We start from the raw sequence: 22,066 nt of genomic DNA, 5'->3' as shown, positions 1-22,066 counted from the left end.
TGTGGAGGGGAAGGGGAATAATGAAATGCTTAAAGAAGGACACAGGGCGACCCATTACAACAATGAGACTCACAAGACACTATGTGGATAATGTACTTTAAAACTTCAGTGTGGGGTGAGGAGTGGGAAAGGCGGAGGAAGAAAGGGGTAGCAGGAAAAAAAACAAAGGAGAGGTAGCAATGCTCACCAAAAATGTACTCATTACCTTACTCATGTAACTGTAACCCCTCTGAACAGCAACGTAGTGTTTTAAAACCAAAATGTAGACAGGCATTCAGTTATTGCAGACCTTGTAAGTTATTCAATAGTCTTAACTTTAATTTTAATTACTTCACTAGAATTATGGGGAGTGGGAGAGTTTCTAATTTTTCTAGGAATATTTTGGAAAGAGTGAAAAATAGGGAGTGAAATATTAGGAACTGAAATTAGTTTGCCAATATCCATTTCTACATGAAAGAAAGAAAATAAGGACAAAGGATGTTTATGGATGTCTTGATAAATATTGCAGCAAGGAGTGAGGAGAAGGGGAGAGATGGAAACAGAGAGAGTGAGAATAAGAGAGAGAGAGAGAGAGAGAGAGAGAGAGAGAGAGAGAGAGAGAGAGAGAGAGAGAGAGAGAGAGAGAGAGAGAGAGAGAGAGAAAGAGAGAGAGAGAGAGGGACAGAGGGAAAGAGGGGAAGAGGGGAAGAGGGAAAAAGGAAGGGAGAAATTAAACAGAGACAAACAGAAACAAGGTAGAATGATGATTTTCAAGCAAAACATCTATACTGGTTTTCTTATCTGCCTTGGTATTTTTCATTTCAGCCCCAAAATCTAAAATCCTAAAATGACATGTAAATTGTTGAAGATAGTTTTGGCTAATCTCAATGCCTCAAAAGTTGTATTGACTTCAATAGCCAAAATCAATATAATTAAGATTGACAGTTCTAAACAAACAAACAAACAAAACAATGGTGCCAACTCCCTTGCAGTCTTTCCATCCTTCTGGCAATATGTTATCATGTCTACCTAGCCATGTGTAAAGGACTAGAAATATAAATATTGTCACTTTCCCCTTGTGCAAAATCTGTCTTACACAAGGTTGTGAATTTTCCTAAGAATATGTTATTTTAAAAAAGATGGTGTGTCCACCCCTGAAGATTTACCTAAAAGATTACAAACAGGGATACAGTAAAGCCACTAGCACAACCATATTACAGCACTATTCACCATAGCCAAGGTATGGAATCAGCCCAGATGCTCCTCAATGGACAAATGATATATACATATGCAATGAAATTTTACTCATCTATGAAAAATGACTAGAAATTCTTTAAAAAGAAAAGAAAAATAATATACTAAGTGAATTAAGTGAAATCAGGGCCAGAGAGTTAAAGGATCCATGTTTTTTGCTTTATTTTCTTACATATGGAAGCTAGATTTAGTTACAAACACATAAATAAATACATTGGGTGGTATACAATGTATGAAAATATATTAACTGGACTATGGCAGATTTGTGGGAGATCTCAAATAGTTCAATTCCAAAAATAAATAAATAAGTAAATTTAGCAAAGTAAAACACCAGGAAGCAGATACTTGAAAAACGTGAGGTGGGGGCATGGGGGAATAAATAGAGGAATGAAGAGGAGAAGAGAGGTAGAACACAGTCATATTCTACACATATTCTACACAATTAAGATGAGTGAGGGAACTGGGCACTGGTGGCTCACACCTATAATCCTAGCTACTCAGGAGGCTAAGATCTGAGGGTTGAGGTTCAAAAATCAGGCTGGACAGGAAAGTCCTTGAGACTTCAATAAACCACCAGAAAACTGGAAGTAGTGCTGTGGCTCAAGTGGTAGAGCACTAGCCTTGAGCTGAAGAGCTCAGGGACAGAGCCCAGGCCCAGAGTTCAAGCCCCAACTTTCCCCCCCAAAAGAAAAAAGATGAGTGAGGGAAGGGGTTGGTGGGGAAAGATGGGGTGAGAATGTGGAAAAGGGCAACATTGATCAAGAAACAGTTTATTCACAAACTGTATTGTCAATTGACAACTTCTTTATAAACATAGTTAAAAATATTTTTAATTGGAGAAAAACAAATCAAGGAAAGGTGGGACAAATGGGATTGCATGAAACTGCAGAGCTTCTGCATGACAAAGGACATAGCTAGCAAGATCAATAGAAAGCCCAGAGATTGAGAAAAGATCTTCTCTAGTCATACAACAGAAAAGGGCCTCATATCTAAAATATACATAGAACTCAAAAAAAAAATAAATCCCCCAACAGCAAATCCTCAAAGAATCAACCTCCCAATTAATAAGCAGGCTAAAGACTTAAAGAGAAACTTCTCTGAAGAGGAAATAAGAATGGCCAATAGACACATGAAGAAAGGCTCAATTTCTCTAGCCATAAAAGAAATGCAAATCAAAGCAACGTTGAGATTCTACCTCAACCCAGTTAGAATGGCTATAATCAAGAACTCCAATAACAACAGATGCTAGAGGGGATATGGCCAGAAGGGAACCCTACTGCATTGTTGGTGGGAATGTAAACTTGTTCAACCACTTTGGAAATCAGTATAGAAGTTCCTCAAAAGACTCCACATAGACCTCCCCTATGACCAGAAATCCCACTTTTGGGCATTTACCCAAATGATCACAAACAAGACCATACTAAAGCTACCAGCACAACTATGTTTATTGCAGTATGGTAAATAATTTACCATAGCTAAGATATGGAACCAACCCAGATATATATGTGTATATATATATATATATATATATATATATATATATATATATATATATATATATATATATATATATATATATATGGAGAGAGAGAGAGAGAGAGAGAGAGAGAGAGAGAGAGAGAGAGAGAGAGAGAGAGAGGAATTCTATGCCTCCATCAGAAAGAATGATACCGCCCTGTTTGTTAGGAAATGGAAGGACTTGGAAAAAAATCATGTTAAGTTAAGTAAGCCCGACCTAAAGAAACATAGGTCCCATGGTTTCCCTTACTTGTAATAACTAATATATGTCTAGGATAAGCTTACCACACAAGCAGAAAAGGTCAAAAGCTATGTACATATGACCATACAAGATGATGCTAAATGAAATGAACACCACGGTAGGGACACAAGAAGTTTTTTCGCGTCTCTTTTGTTTTTAATGTACTATGTGATTTTTTATTTCTTTTGTATGTTCTTCCCCATGGTAACCTCTGTTTTCACTGTATTTGATTCAGGCGCCTTGCATCTTGTATATACATGTTTCTAATCTGGAAAGGGGAAGGAAAATAACAAAATGCTGAAACAAGGATACTCATTGTAACAATGAGACCTACAAGACATTAAGTTGAAAACCTGAACTTTACAACTTCAGGAGGTGGGGAGGGAGGAGTTAGGGAGGTCTGGAGGGAAGGGATAGTAGGGGAAAAACAAAGGAGGGAGTAACAATACTCAAAAGGAAATGTACTCATTACCTTACTCCTGTAACTGTAACCCCTCTGTACAGTATCTTTACAATTAAAAAGATTGGGGAAAAAAGGTGATGAATACATGGGCTAAAAATTTAGCTCAATAGTTACACTTGCCTAGAGCTCAAGGATTTGTGTTCATATATTAGTACTACATAACATACAAATCATTTTTAAGTATGGGGAATTTCTTTGAAAATCCTAAGGATGACTCATTTTAGCAAATGCTTCTCCAAGGATCTGTGTTCATATATTAGTACTACATAACATACAAATCATTTTTAAGTATGGGGAATTTCTTTGAAAATCCTAAGGATGACTCATTTTGGCAAATGCTTTTCCATTATCATGCCAGATCACAGAAAACCCTAATGAGCACAGAATTAGGCATGACTATATAGAGAACACATGAAATGTATTACACAAGTAATGTTTTTTTCCTTCAATATTTTTCTGGAAGTATATTCAGAGACCAATGAGATTTTTCAAAGCATCCTCTTGCATCCTGTGTAAATAAGAATAGAAGCATTCCCTCAGAACAATACTAGGAAATTAATATTATTCAGCTGTAGTTTTAATAAAACAATATTGCTGGGTGTACAATTATTAAGGCATTCAAAAATATAAGAAGCTTTTGCTGACTACATTCAAATGATAATAAAAATATGCACAACTTATTTAGTAAAATCAACAGAAAATAGAGATCTTTGGATTTTACAATCAGTGAATCTGTCTAACAAGATCTTAGATCAAGAAATGAAACATTGCCATCACCTGGGAAAATGGTCTTCTAACTGTTTTCAGTTTCCCAAGACCACAGTGCCATTTGAATCTATCTTCTGTATGTAATAATCAGTCCTCAATTTAGAAATAAGTTCTGTTCTCAAAGTTTCTTTTGGTCATTCTGTTTAGGGTCAGGTGCTTTTGTGCATAGTGTGGGCATACTCAGTAGCTCATGTGCAGAGCCATCTGATCATTTTCTCGAGACTATTCTTTTCTGTGATAATTATGACAGTGTCCTACACCCAGAATCACCTCTTCATTTTCTCTTAGCTGGAAAACAGACTTTCATTTGAAGAAAGATAACAAAAATTGCCATAGCCATTAGGTAGTCTTCTCCTCCCCAGACATTTGGTACTAGTGCCAACGGATTGCACTAATGAACAGCCTGAGAGAGGATAAGAAAACAGAATTAGAAATAAACCTCACACAATTTCTTCCATTCTTTCCTTGTGAGCTTTAGAAACTTAAAAAAATTAGAAATAGAGGTAGTAAAATCATCTCAGAGATTCTACAATCCATACAAGACTCATGGTTTAGGGTTTATAGCTGTATTTGAATTAAGGCTTCCTTCAAATCCCTCCGAAATGGAAAGAAATTCTGAAAAATCACTGCCAGTTTGACTATATTTCCAGTTCTATTTTCTTTCTCACAGATTCTCCTTGATTTGATGAGGTGGTTTTATCCCAGTAAATTAATTATGAGTTGAAAATATCGTAAGTAGAATGTACATGTGTTACACCTGGCCTAATGATTTTCTACAACCCTCGAAAAGCTCAAATTTCAAAACCAAAAGTTTTATCTCCAGTGATTCAATTATGGCAAATAAAGCTTTGCCCACTTAAAATCCAAAACCTATGAGTGAAGTTGCAAAAACAAAACTGTGTAAACTTGAAAAATGTTGTTAATCCCCCATCAAGTGAAGGATTGTTTGTATTTGTTTCCACTTACAGTAGAATCCTTGGATACCCATTAAGTACATTTTAGTTACATTCTATGGGTCTGACTGAAGTGTGTTTCACCATGTCAAGTTGTATCTGACTTCAACTGAAGAAGAATGAAAAGCTTTCCATAGTCTAAGAAAAAAGTTTTAACTATCCTACAAAGAAATAAGATTTGTTTAAAAATATTTTAATGTAGAATATGTTAGCAAACTATTCTCTCCTTCTGTTAATCAGAAATAGAACTATTATCATGGAAATTTGATATGTAATGCTATATATGTTATGCAATTAAATTTAAGAACTCCTTTCACCATTGGGTTGCTTCTGAGGATTATTTTCCTACAGATAATAATTTGACCTAATCTCAGATACCAATATAGTCCGTAATTTAAGGACATAAGACTAAATCCCAATTTATCACTATTTGAAACTGCTGAAATGCAATTCAATATTGCCAACATTAATAGAAACAAGCCAATCAAACCAGTACCACAATGGTTAAAATTGGAGCAATTTTATAATTAGTACTTCTTACCCTACAAATTCATATTTTGGGTCTAATAATACCAGGGCTCCAAATAATCAAACTATAATATGATGAACACAGCTGGGACCTATGTGTTCTATTACTAATTATAATATACTCAGTAACAATTTCATGAACCTGCATAAACATGATGTATCATTCGAAAACATCTTTTACCTTTCACTTTTCCTTTCCCTTTCCTTTCCCTCTGCATGCTATTTAAGAAAGAAGTTGCTGATTTAAGAAAAATGAAAATATAAAAGCAAAACATTTTCTTAGATGAACAATCAGTAATAGCAGAGCTAAAGCAAAGGTTCTGGCTCTAGAGACTCCCCATTGATTAGAGTCAGCCTCCCATCCTAGAAAGCCAGTTGAAGAGATGAGCAGTGGTGGTAGCAGAAAGCAACGTTACTAACAGCCTGAGGACAACTGAAAGGACAGAAGTATAATGACCTAAAGCCTATCTTCCAATAAAGGGAAGGACTGTACAGTTCCATGGGCTTAAGTCCAAGTCATTTGTAGATAACCATGGCAAAGCAGATCATTATCTTATTCAATTAACTCAGCATTGGATCCACAGAGCTTTGTTAGTATCCATAAAGTCTCTGATGCTGAGGGAATATTTTTTTCTTTCATTTTAAGATGTTCGTTAGGCAAATCTCTTTTCCCAGTCAAGACTCAGGAGAACTCAAGAGGATGAAAAAGAAACAAGATAGAGTGAGAAAGAAAATGGAATTAGCTAGTCAAATGACTGGGCCACTGTGCATCTCCACTGTCAATCATCATTCCCTTTTGCTGGGAGGTGGGAACCAAGGTAGTTCCCCCATTACACTTATGTACTGACATTTTAACTTATGATTTCTAAACATGACAGCATTGTAATAGCACTAATATATGTAATTACTATGGGGACATTCAGGGAATCAATCTTGTCATACACATGTGGACAGAAAGATGTTAAATATGAATATTTTTCTAAACAAAGCAGCAATTTATTTCTAAACTTTTTTGCATAGACAGTCTATTTGGGTTCCATTTTTCCAATAATATATCTAGGTAGAAACACATGAAAAATCCTAGCAGCCACAACAACTTTTATCAGAACTTTGGTCTCCCAAGAGGTTTTGGAACCATGAAAAAGTACTTTTAAATTATGAATGATAGCCGGGCTGGTGGTTCATGCCTGTAATCCTAGTTACTCAGGAGGCTGAGATCTGAGGATCATGGTTCAAAGCCAGCCTGGGCAGGAAACTCCATGAGACTCTTATCTCCAATAAACCACTAGAAAACCGGAAGAGGCATTGTGGCTCAAGCGGTAGAGTGCTCGCCTTGAGCTGAAGAGCTGAGGGACAGCGCCCAAGCCCAGAGTTCAAGCCCCACAACTGACCCCCCCAAAATTATGAATGATATTAATTCAATTTTGCTTCTTGGTATCATTTTGTGATACAAAGAAAGAAAGTACTATTCCCAAACCATGGGCAAAGATATCAAAACTAACTTGTACTTAAAAAAAAAGAACATTTATTTCTAAAGAATTTCAAAGGAGTATTGATTAGATTTTGATTGCAAAAAAAAACTTGAATAATATTCTGTATTTATTAAATGCTGATAACAAGCAAGGGTAACAGTCACATTGAAAGGGTTTTTTTTGATGTAATTCAAAAATCTCTACAGCATATATATCTACTGGTTCACATGAGCAGACAATAAATAATCATCAATGAAAATTCATACTCAAAATTTAAGTTTAGAGAAAATCCTTTACATAGAAATAAAAGATAAAAAGCACTTTAAAAAGTCTAACTTATCTTTTCTGGAAAATCAAATATTTATTTCTAAATCTATTTTTTAATTTGCAAGAATTTAAAAAAATAAAGAGCTACTTTCTATTTCTTCTATAAACTTAATTTGATTTTTCAATATGAATTCATGAAATGGAAATGTGTGTGCATATGTACATGGGCTTCTGTTTCAGAGTTAGATATGTACAGAGATTTGTATTATTTTAGTTCATGAGGCAACAAACTGGGTTGGATATTTCACCTCTATCCTAAAATAGTTTGTTTGGTTTATTATAATATGCTGAACAATATAATTTTAGGTGTTTCATCATGTGAACGGAGTTGACAAACTTAGCTTAAAAATAATTTCACATGTGTTTGTTACTGAATTTTAAAATATTTAAAATATACTTAATTAAATCTTAAATTATAATAGCTAGAAGCTTTATTAATTTAAAGGTAAGTTACTCTCTGTGACCTTGCATACTTTCATTAAACAGTAATTGTCACTTGTTTTGTACTGTGGTTTTAAATGAGGGTTTTAAGTGTAAGACCCCCTAAAATCATTTGCAAATTATGAAGTGACTTTAAAATGTTTATTCTCAAACTTCATACCAGACCAATTAAATTAGAACCTTTGTATCTAATTTTGTTAGACTTATCCCAAGCTTCCAATTGGATAGTATTTTAAAATAAATTGCACTTTCTCTCTTTTAAACATAAAATCCCTAGTACTGGTACATTTTTCCATTAAGGAACATGTTTAATCAAATTTAATGATACTAATAAAATGTTTTCTAATCATATATAAAGGTCTGAAGCAATTTTATTAGTATGTCAAAGTTCTCAAAGTTAAGTGAACCTAAAGAAAAGTAGCAGAACTTAAGTCACTCAGAAGGACCACTCCAAGCTACACGCCAAGAATATGGGCTAACTTCACCAAAAAGTCTGGAAATGCACTGCAAAAATGGCAAGTGGTGGCCTCAGTTGGTACCATGGGATGTCAGATGGATTCTGGAGTAATTTCTTCAGGGAGCTCAAGATCTCTTGTTTCTAAACAAGAAACAAACAAACAACAACAACAACCACAAAAAGCCCAATCTTACTTTCAGAGGGAAGAAGCTATTTAAAAAATAAAAACATAAACATAAAAACATTCCAAAGCCAGATTAATAATTCTTTGTCTTTTCCCACTTCACTAAAGAAATTACAAGCAATCGGTATAAAGACCAAAACAAATTGCAATACACACAAATCTGCTCCGACTTCAGCATTTTTTACCATGTTGTTTCTTTTTTTTTTTTCTTGTGGGTGTCACATTTGATCAAGCCCAAACTGAAATTGAAATGATGTCTTTTAAATTTATATTAGTAGTCATAGTAGTAATTGTAGTAGTAGTACCAGTAATAGTATGTTTAATTGTAAATGCACCAGTGGCTCATGCCTGAAATCCTAGCTACTCAGAAGGCTGAAATCTGAGGACAATGGCTAGAAGCCGGCTGGGGGAGAAAAGTCTATGAGGCTCTTATTTCCAGTTGACTAACAAAAGAGCTAGAAATTGAGCTGTGGCTCAAAAATACAAAATAGATTAAAGTGAATGATAAGTATTTCTTTGTGCAGTAGGATATCAGTATGTATACATTGCTTATACCTATGTCTGTTTCTTTAATAATCAGCTTCATTCCAAAACCTTTCCCTTTATCCTTTTCAGTCTCTCATTATTACTATGATACACAGATTAATTTTTTAAATAGTTCTACATATGAAAGATAATATATAGTATTTGCCTTTCTCTGTAGTATTTGGAAGAGGTTCTCTGGTTAAACTTGAGATTTTAAAATAAAAATTATAGGAAGTTATTGCTTTGGACAAGTGCCATCCTGAGTGCCATCAGATCAGACTAGGACTCTAGATATACCTTCTAGATATCCCTTCTAATGTTTGCTGTCACCAAGCTAAAAGCAAACAGTTTATCTGAAATTACAAGTAAACAGGAGAAATGAGAGATAACAGTTGAACTTCCCAAACAAGGCAATTTCAATCAACCTATAATGATGAGTCATCTGCCTTTAATCTTTATACCTCTTAACACTTTAATCCTTAGGAAACAAATAAAACCTGAAGCAATCTATTGCTAACCAATCAATTGTTTTCCATTTTATTTTATTCCTACTTTAGAAAGAAAGTTATTTTGAAATTACCTATCACCTTCTTGTTCTGTTTCTGTCTTCAGTTTTTCTGTACCTACAAAAACCAGTATATTTTTTGTTTTCTTTTATTATATTTAGTTTCGTTTTCTTTGCTTGAAGGACTTCTCACTATACTGAACAGCCCAGACTGGCATCAACTCACAATTCTCCTACCCAAAGCCAATTTCTTGCCTCAGTCCATTCTAACCATCCTATGTTTATGAAATGAAATGTTGTTTTTACTCTAAAATAAAGAAATAAAGCCAAATAATACCTTTAAACTAAGTTCCTGTAGTTTTGTTAACCAAGAGATCATAAAACTGAAAGAGTAGGTCAGTAAATAATTAAGGTCCACTTTGATAGACATTTTTATTAGAATATTACTCAGAAGAAATCAAATGAGTTTCCAAAACCATAAACTCGAAATCAATCATATCATAGTCTTTGCCAAGAAAGGAAACTTCCAAAATAACTCCAAAGCTATTTGTTTAAAGCATAGTTTGGTGAAATCTGTTTAAAGAAACTTGAAGTTTTTGAGCTTAAACACGATCAAAGTTCAGTGAACCTTTGTAGAGTATTAGGGGATGAATCAAGCCCCTAAACTTTCCTATGAAGTAGTCTTAAACTTTCCTCCCTTAAAATGTGACCTTATTTGAATAAAGTCTTAACAATAACTGAGTTAAAATGAGATTAGTATAGTCCAATACGACATAGTATTCTTATAAAAAGAGCACAATTGGAGATAGACGTAGAAAAAAACAAGGGAAGGGCATATGTAGAGATAGACCTATAAATCAATGATAGAAATTGCCCTCGCATCCTTTTGAGAGAATAAAGCCTTCAAGAGCAAAATCAAAATCAAGAGCAAAATCAAAATCTAGCAGGGCAAACATTCAATCCTGTAGCTCCCTGTTTCTCATTCAAATAATATGGTTACAGCTTATGATATCCTAAGCTTTTGGGAAACCTTACTCTCAATGATTTTTCTAACTGTAATCCACCTGGGCCTGCCTTAAGCTCATTCTTCCTCTCCGTGTAGAGTTTTGCTTGGCGTATTTTTTATGTACCTGTCATTTCATACACTTGAGTTCTCCACTGCATCTCACAGCCTCAACCTCACCGTCTCAGGGTTCTCTCCCGGGTTTGCCCCCACCTCCCTGCTTCCTTCTCCACCCGGCAGGGACTCAGGGACTCTGACTTTGACACATTGCTTGGCCTCTCAGGCTTTTCCTTGAAAGCTGGGGGGAAATGTCCCCTGATCTTGCAACTGTTGCATTTTGCAAGCTTACGTGTAAAACCACATTCAGATGAATAATGCTGAGTCTTAGTCCCTTTGTATGATGGTTTCAGAGATCTCTGTGAATGAAGCTGAATCCTGGGAAATACTTATCCAGGGGGCCAAGTCTGGTGGCATTTTCTCATCAAAGGAAAGCCTTTCAAAGGATTTTAAGTAATTCATTTTTATGCCTTCACCATGTGAGAGTGGCATCTGGCTGATTCTTGAGGTATCTGAAAGTCATCTTTACTATCGTCCCAGTTCTTGACTTTTCTATAATGGTGATAATCTCTTTAGCAGCAACATTTTCATTGGCTTCAAGTTTACACAAGCTTCCTTTAAATAAACCTCCTGAAAATCTCAACTAAGAAAAACTATATATAAGTTACTGGTCAAACTGTAATATTTATGGATTTTAGTCCAATATCCAATAGTATGCTCATGCCAGTCAGAAACTTCATGGGCAAGTATTGGCATTCTGCCGTGTTCTAACATTGATCAAGATGCATTGAATTCATAAACTGATTTGTTGAATGATAACCCCCTTATATAACTACTTAAAGATGATAAAATTAATTAATTTTTAAAAGGCTTCCAAAGATTTGTTTTCCTTCTTGGTTTATTTGTTTGCTTGCTTGCTTTTTTTATTCTCCTTGAAACAAATTGTTGTTATATAATCCAATCTAGTCTTCAACTTGCTATGTAGGCTCAGCATGGCCATAATTGTGCTGGAATTACAGTCATATTCCACTATGATGGGTTTTGTTTTATTTAATTTCTCCACATTTTTCCAACCACCTTCCCAAACCAGTTTCAGTTTAAATGTATGGATAGTAGTAAACACTTTTTAACTGAGTCATGTTTAAACAATGAAAAAGAGGTACAGTAAATGTAAATTCTGGTAACTTAATACAGTCAGGCTGCTCTTATTTCCTCAAAAAAACATTTTAACTCCTCATTGCCTTTGTCTATTTACATTCCTGCAAATTTATGTTTTCTTGTATAGCACGGTAAATATGAGCAATCTCTGTAATTGCCCTTATAGGTATGCTATATTTTCTTATACAAATGTAAGAGGTTAATTATTTTTTAGAATATCTGCTGCTTTCTATGGGAGTAATTGTAAGTTATTACCCTATTTAGAGTTAATTATATTAATTGTTTGTATTGGATTAACAATGCCAAGTTCGTGAGTGTTGATTAATATAATAAGCCTCTTTTTTGTTTTCTTCTGTTTTAGTTGACTTATCTTTAGTGAATAAGGATGAAAATGCCATCTATTTTGTGGGAAATTCTCTTGGCCTTCAACCAAAACTGGTTAAGACATATGTGGAAGAGGAACTTGATAAATGGGCCAAAATGTAAGTATTAGCTTTGGGCCATAATGAAAGTGTGAGCTGTAAAGGTACTATTTGATATCTCATATAAAAAAATTTAAAATTTCAATAGGTTTCTGGTATTTAGAAATGTATATATTATTTGTTATTTCTGATATTTGGAAATTCATATTATTATACTTATTATTTATAATTATTATTTATATTATTTAATACTGTAAAAGGGTTAATATATAGGATGTTTAATTTTTCAATGAGTAGCCCTTAGCTAAACTGCTATTATTTTTTATAAAGAAAGAAACCAAATTATCAAGGAAACTATAGGTTGGTTGATATGAGTGACACAAATACTACTTACCTCTCTCAGATGAAAAAGATGGTCCATGTGACCTTAAATCAAGGCAGGCTGAATTTAACCATGAAGGATGCTCATATCAGAACTATTTCCCTTCCATCTTTTCTATGCTACTATTTTGACTGTAAAATTCTTCCTACTATCTTACTTCTTGAACACTGTAAATCTGATATTCTTAACTGCATTGATTATCTCCTCTAGATGTCCCTACTTAGTAAACAGTTTTATCTTCTCAAATATTTAAAGTTTTATGAACACAATACTGTACAAATTTATGTGGTATAGCATCATGCCTGCATATATATGTATATATAATATATGTAAACTGCTTATCAGTCATTGTTATTTTGTTTTTGAAGACATTGAAGTTCTTTTCTTATAGTTACCTATAAAATGTATAAGAGCTTATTTTGAACTATTAGCTCTTCAGTTTTATGGAACACTAGACCTCTGTTTGGGTACTCTTTGTTTGACCTCATACAATCTCTTCTAAGGGTTTGAACAAAGCCTATCTCCAAAGTTGAAGATACCTATTTTTTAAAGTTAATTTTACATTATTAGCTATATTATAGGACCCTAAAGGAAAGTAACCTAGTTTCATATATTTTATCTTTTCCCAATACCTACTGATAAAGTTAAAAACATAAATACTTGTTAAATATTTGATTTTTAAATTTTATTTCTAAACTTTAAGTACTTAAATATGTTTAGATATTTTAAATGCTTAGAAAGATTTTGAGACTTGAACCCAGCACCTGGATGTTGTCCCTGAACCTCTTTTTACTTAAGGATAGCACTCAACTACTTCAGCCACAGCACCACTTCCTGTTTTTGAGTGGTTAATTGGAGACAAGAGTCTCATGGGCACTTTTCATCCCCAGGCTGGCTTCGGACCATGAACCTTAGATCTCAGCCTCTTGAGTAGCTAGGATTACAAGCATGTGCCATCCATACCTGAATAGAAAGATTTTTAATAATTCCTATTTGATTAAAAAGTCAGTGCAGAAGTGAACTACACCTTAAGGTCAAGCAGTGAAAGTTCAGGAAGATAAACACAAACTAGTTATGTTTTAGAGGTAAGATAATTCACTCTTTCAGAAATTCAATATTTTCTTATGTTTTCTTCATTCTTTATGCTACTAGTCTTTCATAATTAAAACAGAGCCTTTCCTTCAAAATTTAGTTTATACCAATTTTAAGTACTATAGAACTCACTGTCATGACTTAAATAATACTGCAAAGTTCTTAATTTTTGTGGTTAAGGCAGCAATTAATAAACAAATGACCAAAGTTTATATAATTTAGTAAGCCTGATCTGACACTGCCTACATAACTTTTATGCAAGATTGGAAAAATACGTACTCCTACATTTGGAAGAATTATGTGCAAGCTGCTTTAGTATTTAATAAATGAAGACGATAGTTAATAAAAACAGTGGATACTCATTTTGGGCAATAATGTAAGAGACAGCAAAGAATTAGATAGAATGCATTTGAACTTTAGAGATTGTCCTTCCCTCTTACATTCAGCAAGGCTGTGCATTTTTGGACTCTAGACATTTTAAAAAGTTGCTGTTCTGCTATTCTATTCATATCATTATCATTATGCTGTGTTATTGAGGAGAGTATTAGTTATTTTCATGACATTGGAATTGTATTACATGAAAAACACTCTGGTATAATATCTTTTATTGTTGCTTGTCGCTGTCTTGCTTTCTAGTAAAGATAGACTATTCCTTAGTTTTGGTTAAATCTTCTTAGTTTACATTAGACAAATGATTTCAAATGGAGTTGCGTTTCAGTGCTGCAGCTAGCATAAGTTGAATTAAAGACTTCTTCCAAGCAGAAGCCATCCATCCATTCTGGCTTTGCTTATTTCACTTTAATTTCTAGCTTTAAGATATCAAGACCCAGTCAACATCATGGCCCTTCATGTTCTGAATCTCAGGGATGGCTGAGATATCTAATTATATTTTGGTTTTCTCCTATCTCATCCCCAAATTTGATCTAGAACATACTTTATTTTAATCGGTTTAAGGCTTGAACTCTGAGCTTGGGCACTGTCCCTGCACTCTTCTGCTCAAGGTGAGCGCTCTACCACTAGAGCCACAGCACCCCTTCCGCTTTTCTAGTGGTTTATTGGAGATAAGAGTCTCATCGACTTTCCTGCCTGGGCTGGCTTTGAACCATGATCCTCAGATCTCAGCCTCCTGAGTAGCTAGGATAAAAGGCGTGAGCCACTGGCGCCCGGCAAGAACATACTTCTATTATGAATTTTTTCCACAAAATTTTAATTTTAAACTTCTACTTCTGTCTTTTTCCAGCTTAGGATCTTGTGAGAAGAAAACTTTCCCCTCTCAACAACAACAAAAAAATGAGAAGGACTGCAGTTTGATTAACAACAGAGAAATTTATGGGAGAAAAATGATTTCATAAGCAGAAAGAAGCACTCAAAAAGCACGAACTTTTAAAATAGTCAGAGATAAGAGTTTAGGTGCCAGTTTAACTAAAAACACAGTTGTAGGTCTTAAATGGATGAAGCACAGAAGTCTTATTGGGCTTTCTCATACTAATTTTGACATTAATAGGCAATACTTTGCTAGCTAGGAGGTTCCCCAGGAAGATTAGGTCAGCTATATTTGTCCCTCAGTATGCAAAAGCTAATCTTCCCTCTGATGTTGGAACCATAGTATTTCTATTATTAGGAAGCTTTGGTTCAAGGTTAGCTACTCTTCTTGTCCAGATATTTTCAGTTTAGAATTATCTTCATGGCCCTTTGATGGGCAATCTGTCCCCTCTATTGCTTTGATTTTTGTTCAAAAATCTACCCTGTATATGTTCAAATTTCCTCTAGAACCAGGACTCTCATGATTGTAGCATGTTTTAACTGATCACGTATTCTTCATCGCCAGCTGTCCTATTCTTGAGTTGAAATTCAAGACAGGTCATTTCCTTTCCTTCTTGACCAATGGAATATCATGAGCCCAAGAAGTCTAGGTATTTATTACATAGTCTAATGTATATTAAACATAGTTGCTTAATTAGAAAAGATACTTTTAAAACTTATCATCTTAACATTAAAAAAGCTACTCTACCTTTACAAAGCAAGAAACCACTCAGGGATGTAAATATCAAGATTGTTCATTCAAGGTGCTTTATATAAATATGACAAATTTTCTTGAATCTTCTATTATTTGAGGAAAAATTGTAGAAGTAGTTTTGGGCCCACATAATATATTTTTTGTGGTTATTTTAATATATTTAATATTGTTTTTCATAGTTGGTTTTTCATTGGGGAAATAACAGTTCACTTTAACCAAGATATTTGCTTTTGTGAAAAGTTTTAAGTCATATGCATTGTCAAATTTTCTATATAAATATTTTTTTCTTTTTCTTAAGAGCAATGCCTATTACAGTTATGACTTTCTAGAGATTATTTTAAGAAGAATGACAGAGCCAGGCATTGTGTCTCAAGCCCATAGTCATAGCAATTAGGGAGCCAAGGATTGAGGAATTAAAATTTGAGGTTCACACAGGACAAAACATTTGCAAGACATCATCTCCAACAATGGACGTGGATGGGTGCCTTGGGCCTGTCATTCCATGATAGGGGAAGAATACAATTAGAGTCTATACAGACCTCAGCATGAAGATTGTTCTCAAATAATGAGAAGGTCTGTAATCTGACTGACAATAGAGAACATAATGAGATTCTTTCTCAAACAAACAAACAAACAAACAAAAACCAACTCAGACATGGCGGACATAAAGGCTCAAGTGGTAGAATTTCTGCCTAGGAAGTATGAGGCCAGGAATTGTTTAAAACATCAGTATGGCCAAAGTAAAAGAAGAGTGATAAATTGATAAGGTTATTTCAAGAGAAAAGTGGCCCACTGAATTATGTGTCAAGGGTAAATCAGCTGGTTGGTAGACAATGACTTACTTTTTATGGTAATGTATGTACAATAGCAATGATGAAGTATGCCAGAAATTTGTGCTGAACACTCTTGTATAGTCTCATTTAGTTAAGTCCATGATTAAAAAAAACACATAGTATAGGGTGCAAGAAAGATTAGTCAACATCTTTGTTAGCTAGTCATCAATTGAGTGGTGGGAAAAAATGCAATATCATTAGGGACAAATGTGAAAGTTTATGTATTTACTTATGAAGGAAGCTTCCGAAAAGTAGAGCTGTTTTTCATTTTTGTAGAATGGTTAAAACATGGCCCTATTTTAAAGAGGATACAAGTTTCTATTAACTTCCTCATTAGATTTTTATATTCTGCAATCTAACTTCATGAGCAAATATTGCTCAGAGACATCTCAGAAAATACCCGACTCATACCAAGGATTGATGCTGTGCTAATGAGCTCTCATGCTCTCTTTTCCTTTCCAACATTTGTAGCTATTTCAGCAGTTTTGAATGAAAACAATAAAATATTTTTCCTAACTCTAATACATATGTTTAAACATGCACTTACTCTACATCTACTTTCTCTAATGATAGGCCACTTTACTTTGGGTTTATTTGGATAACACTTTCTAAATACATTTCACTACTCCAGGCTAGTAGGCTGACAGAATGAGGAAGCCGACTTGGTGTGTGATATTTTAAAGGGAAGGAAATGCCAAACACATTACAAGAAGAAACGAATCCTTAAAGATTATTACTATGGTGTCTGCCAGAGTGAGAAGTAGGTGGCATAATATTCTGAGTTATAAATTCTCTGAGGCAGAACATAGAATTTTACTACCTCAGTGTAATAAGATGTATTGTGCTATCAGGAAAGGCCATGGAGTTCTATGTGATTAAATAAAAAAGGATCCAAGTATCTGCCTTTAACTACCATTTAATGATAATGATTTTTGTCTTTAGCATTTATATTGGAAGTCAAGAAAGAGGCAAGCTGCAAGCTATTCTAATAATAGTATGAATAATAATAACAACTAGCAATTGCCTCGTTATCCCTTCTTTAGCTCTTAGTCTGTTTATTCTCAAAGAAAGTCCTCTTTCTTCGTCTTTATTTATGTAGTAATGGAAATGTTAGTTTAAAAATCACGTTATATTCCACATGCTGAAGGACAAGAATTTAACATGAGATTTACATTTGCAAAGTTCACTCAGCATAGGTACTATGCAACTCTTTTTTAAGTGACCTCATTTCTTTTTCATGGCAACCTTTTAAGCTACATATTGTCATGAATCTACTTATACTAATATAGAAGACTAGGTCCTATAAAATCTTCTAATAAATGTCTCACATTAATAAAGATCTGGAGTTGACTTATAGTAGATTATGAAAGACAATTGTTACATACTAAGAATTTTGTTCATAGAAGAGATTCTGCTGTGATAGATGTGTGCAAATCATGAAGTCAGCAAAGGCTAAAAATTATTAAGGCTTTGAACAATTGAACCACCCTTTTGAGATTAGGGATCCAGAATCACCAAGGCTAGCTTATTGACTTTATTTTAATAAGTTTTTTTTTAATTGTGAAAATACTGTACAGAGGGGTTACAATTACATGAGCAAGGTAATGAGTACATTTCTTATCAAGCATTGTTTCCTCCTCCTTTGTTTCCCCTTCCCATCCCTGTCCTCCCTTTCCCTCCCCCCCCCCCAGCTCATTGACTTATTACCTGTGGATTCAAACCCAGATTTGAATTACACAACAGGCACATGCTCACTCCTTTCTTTGCAAAGTCTACAAAATCTAATGTATAGATTTTTTTTTGGGGGGGGGGGTGTCCGGTCGTGGGGCCTGAACTCTGGGCCTGGGCACTGTCCCTCAGCTCTTCAGCTCAAGGCTAGCACTCTACCACTTGAGCCACAGAGCCACTTCTGGCTTTTTTTCTTTTTGCTTATGTGATGCTGAGGAATCGAACCCAGGGCGTCAGGCATGCAAGCTAAGCGCTCTACAACCGAGCCACCTTCCCAGCCCCTAATGGATATATATTTTTTAAAGGTATAAGTACATAATATTATTCCAGGTACTTTCTGTTATTCTGTTATTTATTTTTTTTATAGTTTTAAGTGCATTTGTTTCCCTCATAACACAGAAATTTCTTGAGACTGAGATTCTCTTGTGTATGTGGGGTTTTATTAGATGTACTGGGATATTTGCTAGAATAGTAAAAATCAAGTTGGAATATGACAGATGAATTGCTAGAAAATGAGGTCAAAGTGTAGTATTGGTTTTGATTGTTGTGTTAAATCTAGGGGCTTTGTCTAATTACACCAGAGCGTTGATCAGGCATAATGCTAAGATAGGTCAGATTTTTCTGGGTACTATAGTTCTATACTTTTCTAGAAAACAAGAGACAGGTATTACTAACTTAAGTAAACTACATATTTTGGGACCCTGCACAAAATGTAAATTAGATATAAATGTATTAATTCATGCCTGTTTGTTGGATTTACCCTAAGTTTTATGGTTAATCTAAACATTATCACAAATATAGCTACATTTTGTACATGTCCATTTAATTTGCAGGTCGTAACTATATTTTATTTTTCAAGTGCTGTTCACTTTGGTTTCTAGCTAAATTAGAAAATATACTCTGTATATATCAATATACATAATACTATATGCTAGAAGTATTTAAATATTCAAATAACATAGTAAATATCAAAATAAAGGGAAAAATCCGAGGCTCCAAAAATAAGACAACCTAATAAAATAGTATACATATAACACCCCTTCCTCAACAAAATGAAACTCAAATTAGTTTTAAAAAGATAAGCTGAAAAATAAAGCTCCCAAATATATCCTTTTTATTTTTAATATGTATTACATAATTATTTAAATATTATAATAATTCCTATACAAATGCCTACTTAATAAAGAAAAATCACGTGTAAATATACATACATACAGCCAGCTAAAAATTTTTATGTCCCGTTTTAATTTCAGAGGTGCCTATGGTCATGACACAGGCAAACGACCGTGGATTACAGGGGATGAATGTATTGTGGGCCTTATGAAGGACATTGTAGGTAAGTATGAGATGAATTATTTTCCCAAAGAATTGTCCATTAAAGCCAAAATCTTATTGAGTAATATCTTTTTGAATAGTATCCAAATCTTCTATTTTAACCCATGACAGTAAAGGGTTAAATATACCTTTCTCTTACATTTAGTTATTGTTGTAGTACTGCCAATGCAACTGAGTCCCTAGTTCATTCTTGACAAATGCTCTATCATTGACTTGCACCCCACCCTCTCCTGTGAAAAAGAATTGTTTTGGTATATTACCTTTGACTCCAGAGAGCTCTGATCACAAACATGTGCCATCATTAAAGTAGGAGGCTGCAATGCTTGATAAGAAATGTACTCATTATCTTGCCCATGTAATTGTAACCCCTCTATACAGTATGTTCACAAAAAATAAAAATAAAAATAAAAATAAAATATATGCCATCATAGAGAGCATTTTGTGTTCTTTTAAACTAATGTATACTCACTAATTTAAACTGTATTTAAGTTTATGTTAATGGATACTGTAAGTTTTATACTATATTTTGTCCACCTAAAGAATACAAATTGACTGTGTCTCCAAACATATTTTAAGCTGTAATTTAGTAGTTTGATTTTAAAATTTTTAAAAATATCTCATTTTTTATTTCTAAAATTGTATTGGCTAAAAAGATGGTTTAAGTTCAATTCTTTTAATAAAACTTAACCACTTAATCTAATAAGAAAATTAGCAAGTGAGTTATTTGCATAGTTTGCCTGTTTGCTCATCTTCAGACAGGATTTTACCAAGTAGCCCAGGCTACCCTTATATTAGCCTCCAAATTTCTGATATTAGAAGCTTGATGTTCTTTTAAGCATATCCAGGACAGATTTATTTTGAAGGTGTGTGTGTGTGTGTGTGTGTGTGTGTGTGTGTGTGTGTGTGTGTGTGTGTGTGTCTGTGTGTGTGTCTGTGTGTCTGTGTACATACACATGCGTCTATATATCTACAAAATCACAACAAATAAGATCTTGAGTTTACTTTTTTTGTTGTTGTTTTTGGCCATAGGTCTTGAATTCTGGGTCTGGGCGCTGTCCCTGAGCTCTTCAGCTCAAGTCTAACACTCTACCACTTGAACCACAGCACCACTTCCAGTTTTCTGGTGGTTAAATGGAGATAAGAGTCTCAGGGACTTTCCTGCCCCAGCTGGCTTGAACCTCTATCCTTAGATCTCAGCCTCCTGAGTAGCTAGGATTAGTGGCTTGAGCCACAAGTGGCACCTGGCTAGTTTATTTTTTAATCTTTAATCTTAAATTTTAATCTTAAATTTTACTCTTAAACTTGTTTTTTGAATGAACACTTGGGCTATACTTTAAAATGAGTTAAACTGAAGACTGGGTTTCTAAGGGAAAAATCAGCTGAAGTAATCAGAAGCAGAAAAAGGAAATGGGTTGTTAATTTCAAAATTATTTTCCTCTGCAGTCTAGACAAGAAGTTGACTGGCCAGCATCCTCTTATGACAGATTAACTCTTTTGTGAGAGGATTTAAGGCATTAGGAACTTCTGACAACTTAATGACAATTGGAAGCAGCCTGATTTTTCTGGTGGTCTGATAAGCAGTCTGGTTTTAGCTTGGTGGAACATTAGTATAAGTGACTCTGTTTTGATTATTGGTCTTTTTTATGGGGGATGGGGAAAGGACTTATATAAGGAACTTCTTCTGAGACAATGCTTCCTGTAATGTTGATTTAATCTTCTGTTGGTTTGTCTGTTACTAATGCCATGTTTGGTTTCCTTTTAACCTTGCTCATTAGGAAGGGACCTAAAAGTCAAATTTAAACTATCAGAACAATTCAATACCTTCTAATTAGTGTCTCATCTTCACACATTTTACTCTTCTCCTGTGTGTGTGTGTGTGTGTGTGTGTGTGTGTGTGTGTGTGTGTGTGTGTGCATATGTGTTTGTTTGTGTATGTGTGTGTGGTATGATGGTTGGCATACCCAGTCTCAGGCACAGTAGGCAAGTGCTCTACTACTAAGCTACATCCTTAGGCCCACTGCTATATTTTATGATGGTTCTCCATAGTATAATATATGAAAGTTTAAACATTTTGGAAGTCGATTAATAAAACTGTTTAAAGTGTTCTGCTAAATATTTTTTTCCAAAGTGTAGCAAATTTCAAATTTATTCCCCTTTGCTGATGAGTCTAAATATGTGCTAAGCAAACAGACATGTTGACATGGTGTGTGATTTGGATCATGAATGACTCTCCCAGTATCTTAAATAAACAGCCTTTATTTTAATATAAAATTCTTCAAAAAGAGTAGTGAATAGCTGATAAAAATTATTATGTGTTCAAATTGATATAATTGTGGAGAAGAGAGATGATAAATAAACACATGTATTCATAGATGCAGAAAGGAGTTTCAATTTTAGAAGTGAAGAAAAACTATTAAGAATACA

At 34.2% G+C, this 22,066-nt stretch overlaps 1 protein-coding gene across 4 annotated transcripts in view; it reads left to right on the top strand.

Moving 5' to 3' along the window:
• The window catches only part of Kynu (kynureninase), a 100,281-nt gene that overhangs the window by 11,531 nt on the left and 66,684 nt on the right, over nucleotides 1-22,066 (top strand). For all 4 annotated transcript variants that reach the window (XM_070023729.1, XM_070023749.1, XM_070023720.1 and 1 more), the window contains 2 exons: nucleotides 12,195-12,315; nucleotides 19,561-19,643. In XM_070023729.1, the coding sequence (XP_069879830.1) occupies nucleotides 12,195-12,315; nucleotides 19,561-19,643 (204 nt within the window). The remainder of the gene's footprint in view (nucleotides 1-12,194; nucleotides 12,316-19,560; nucleotides 19,644-22,066) is intronic.

The sequence above is a fragment of the Dipodomys merriami genome, unplaced genomic scaffold, assembly GCF_024711535.1.
Source record: "Dipodomys merriami isolate MVZ:Mamm:240054 unplaced genomic scaffold, mDipMer1.0.p SCAF_1, whole genome shotgun sequence".
NCBI classification, from domain to species: domain Eukaryota; kingdom Metazoa; phylum Chordata; class Mammalia; order Rodentia; family Heteromyidae; genus Dipodomys; species Dipodomys merriami.
This window is presented reverse-complemented; position numbering and strand designations above follow the sequence as displayed.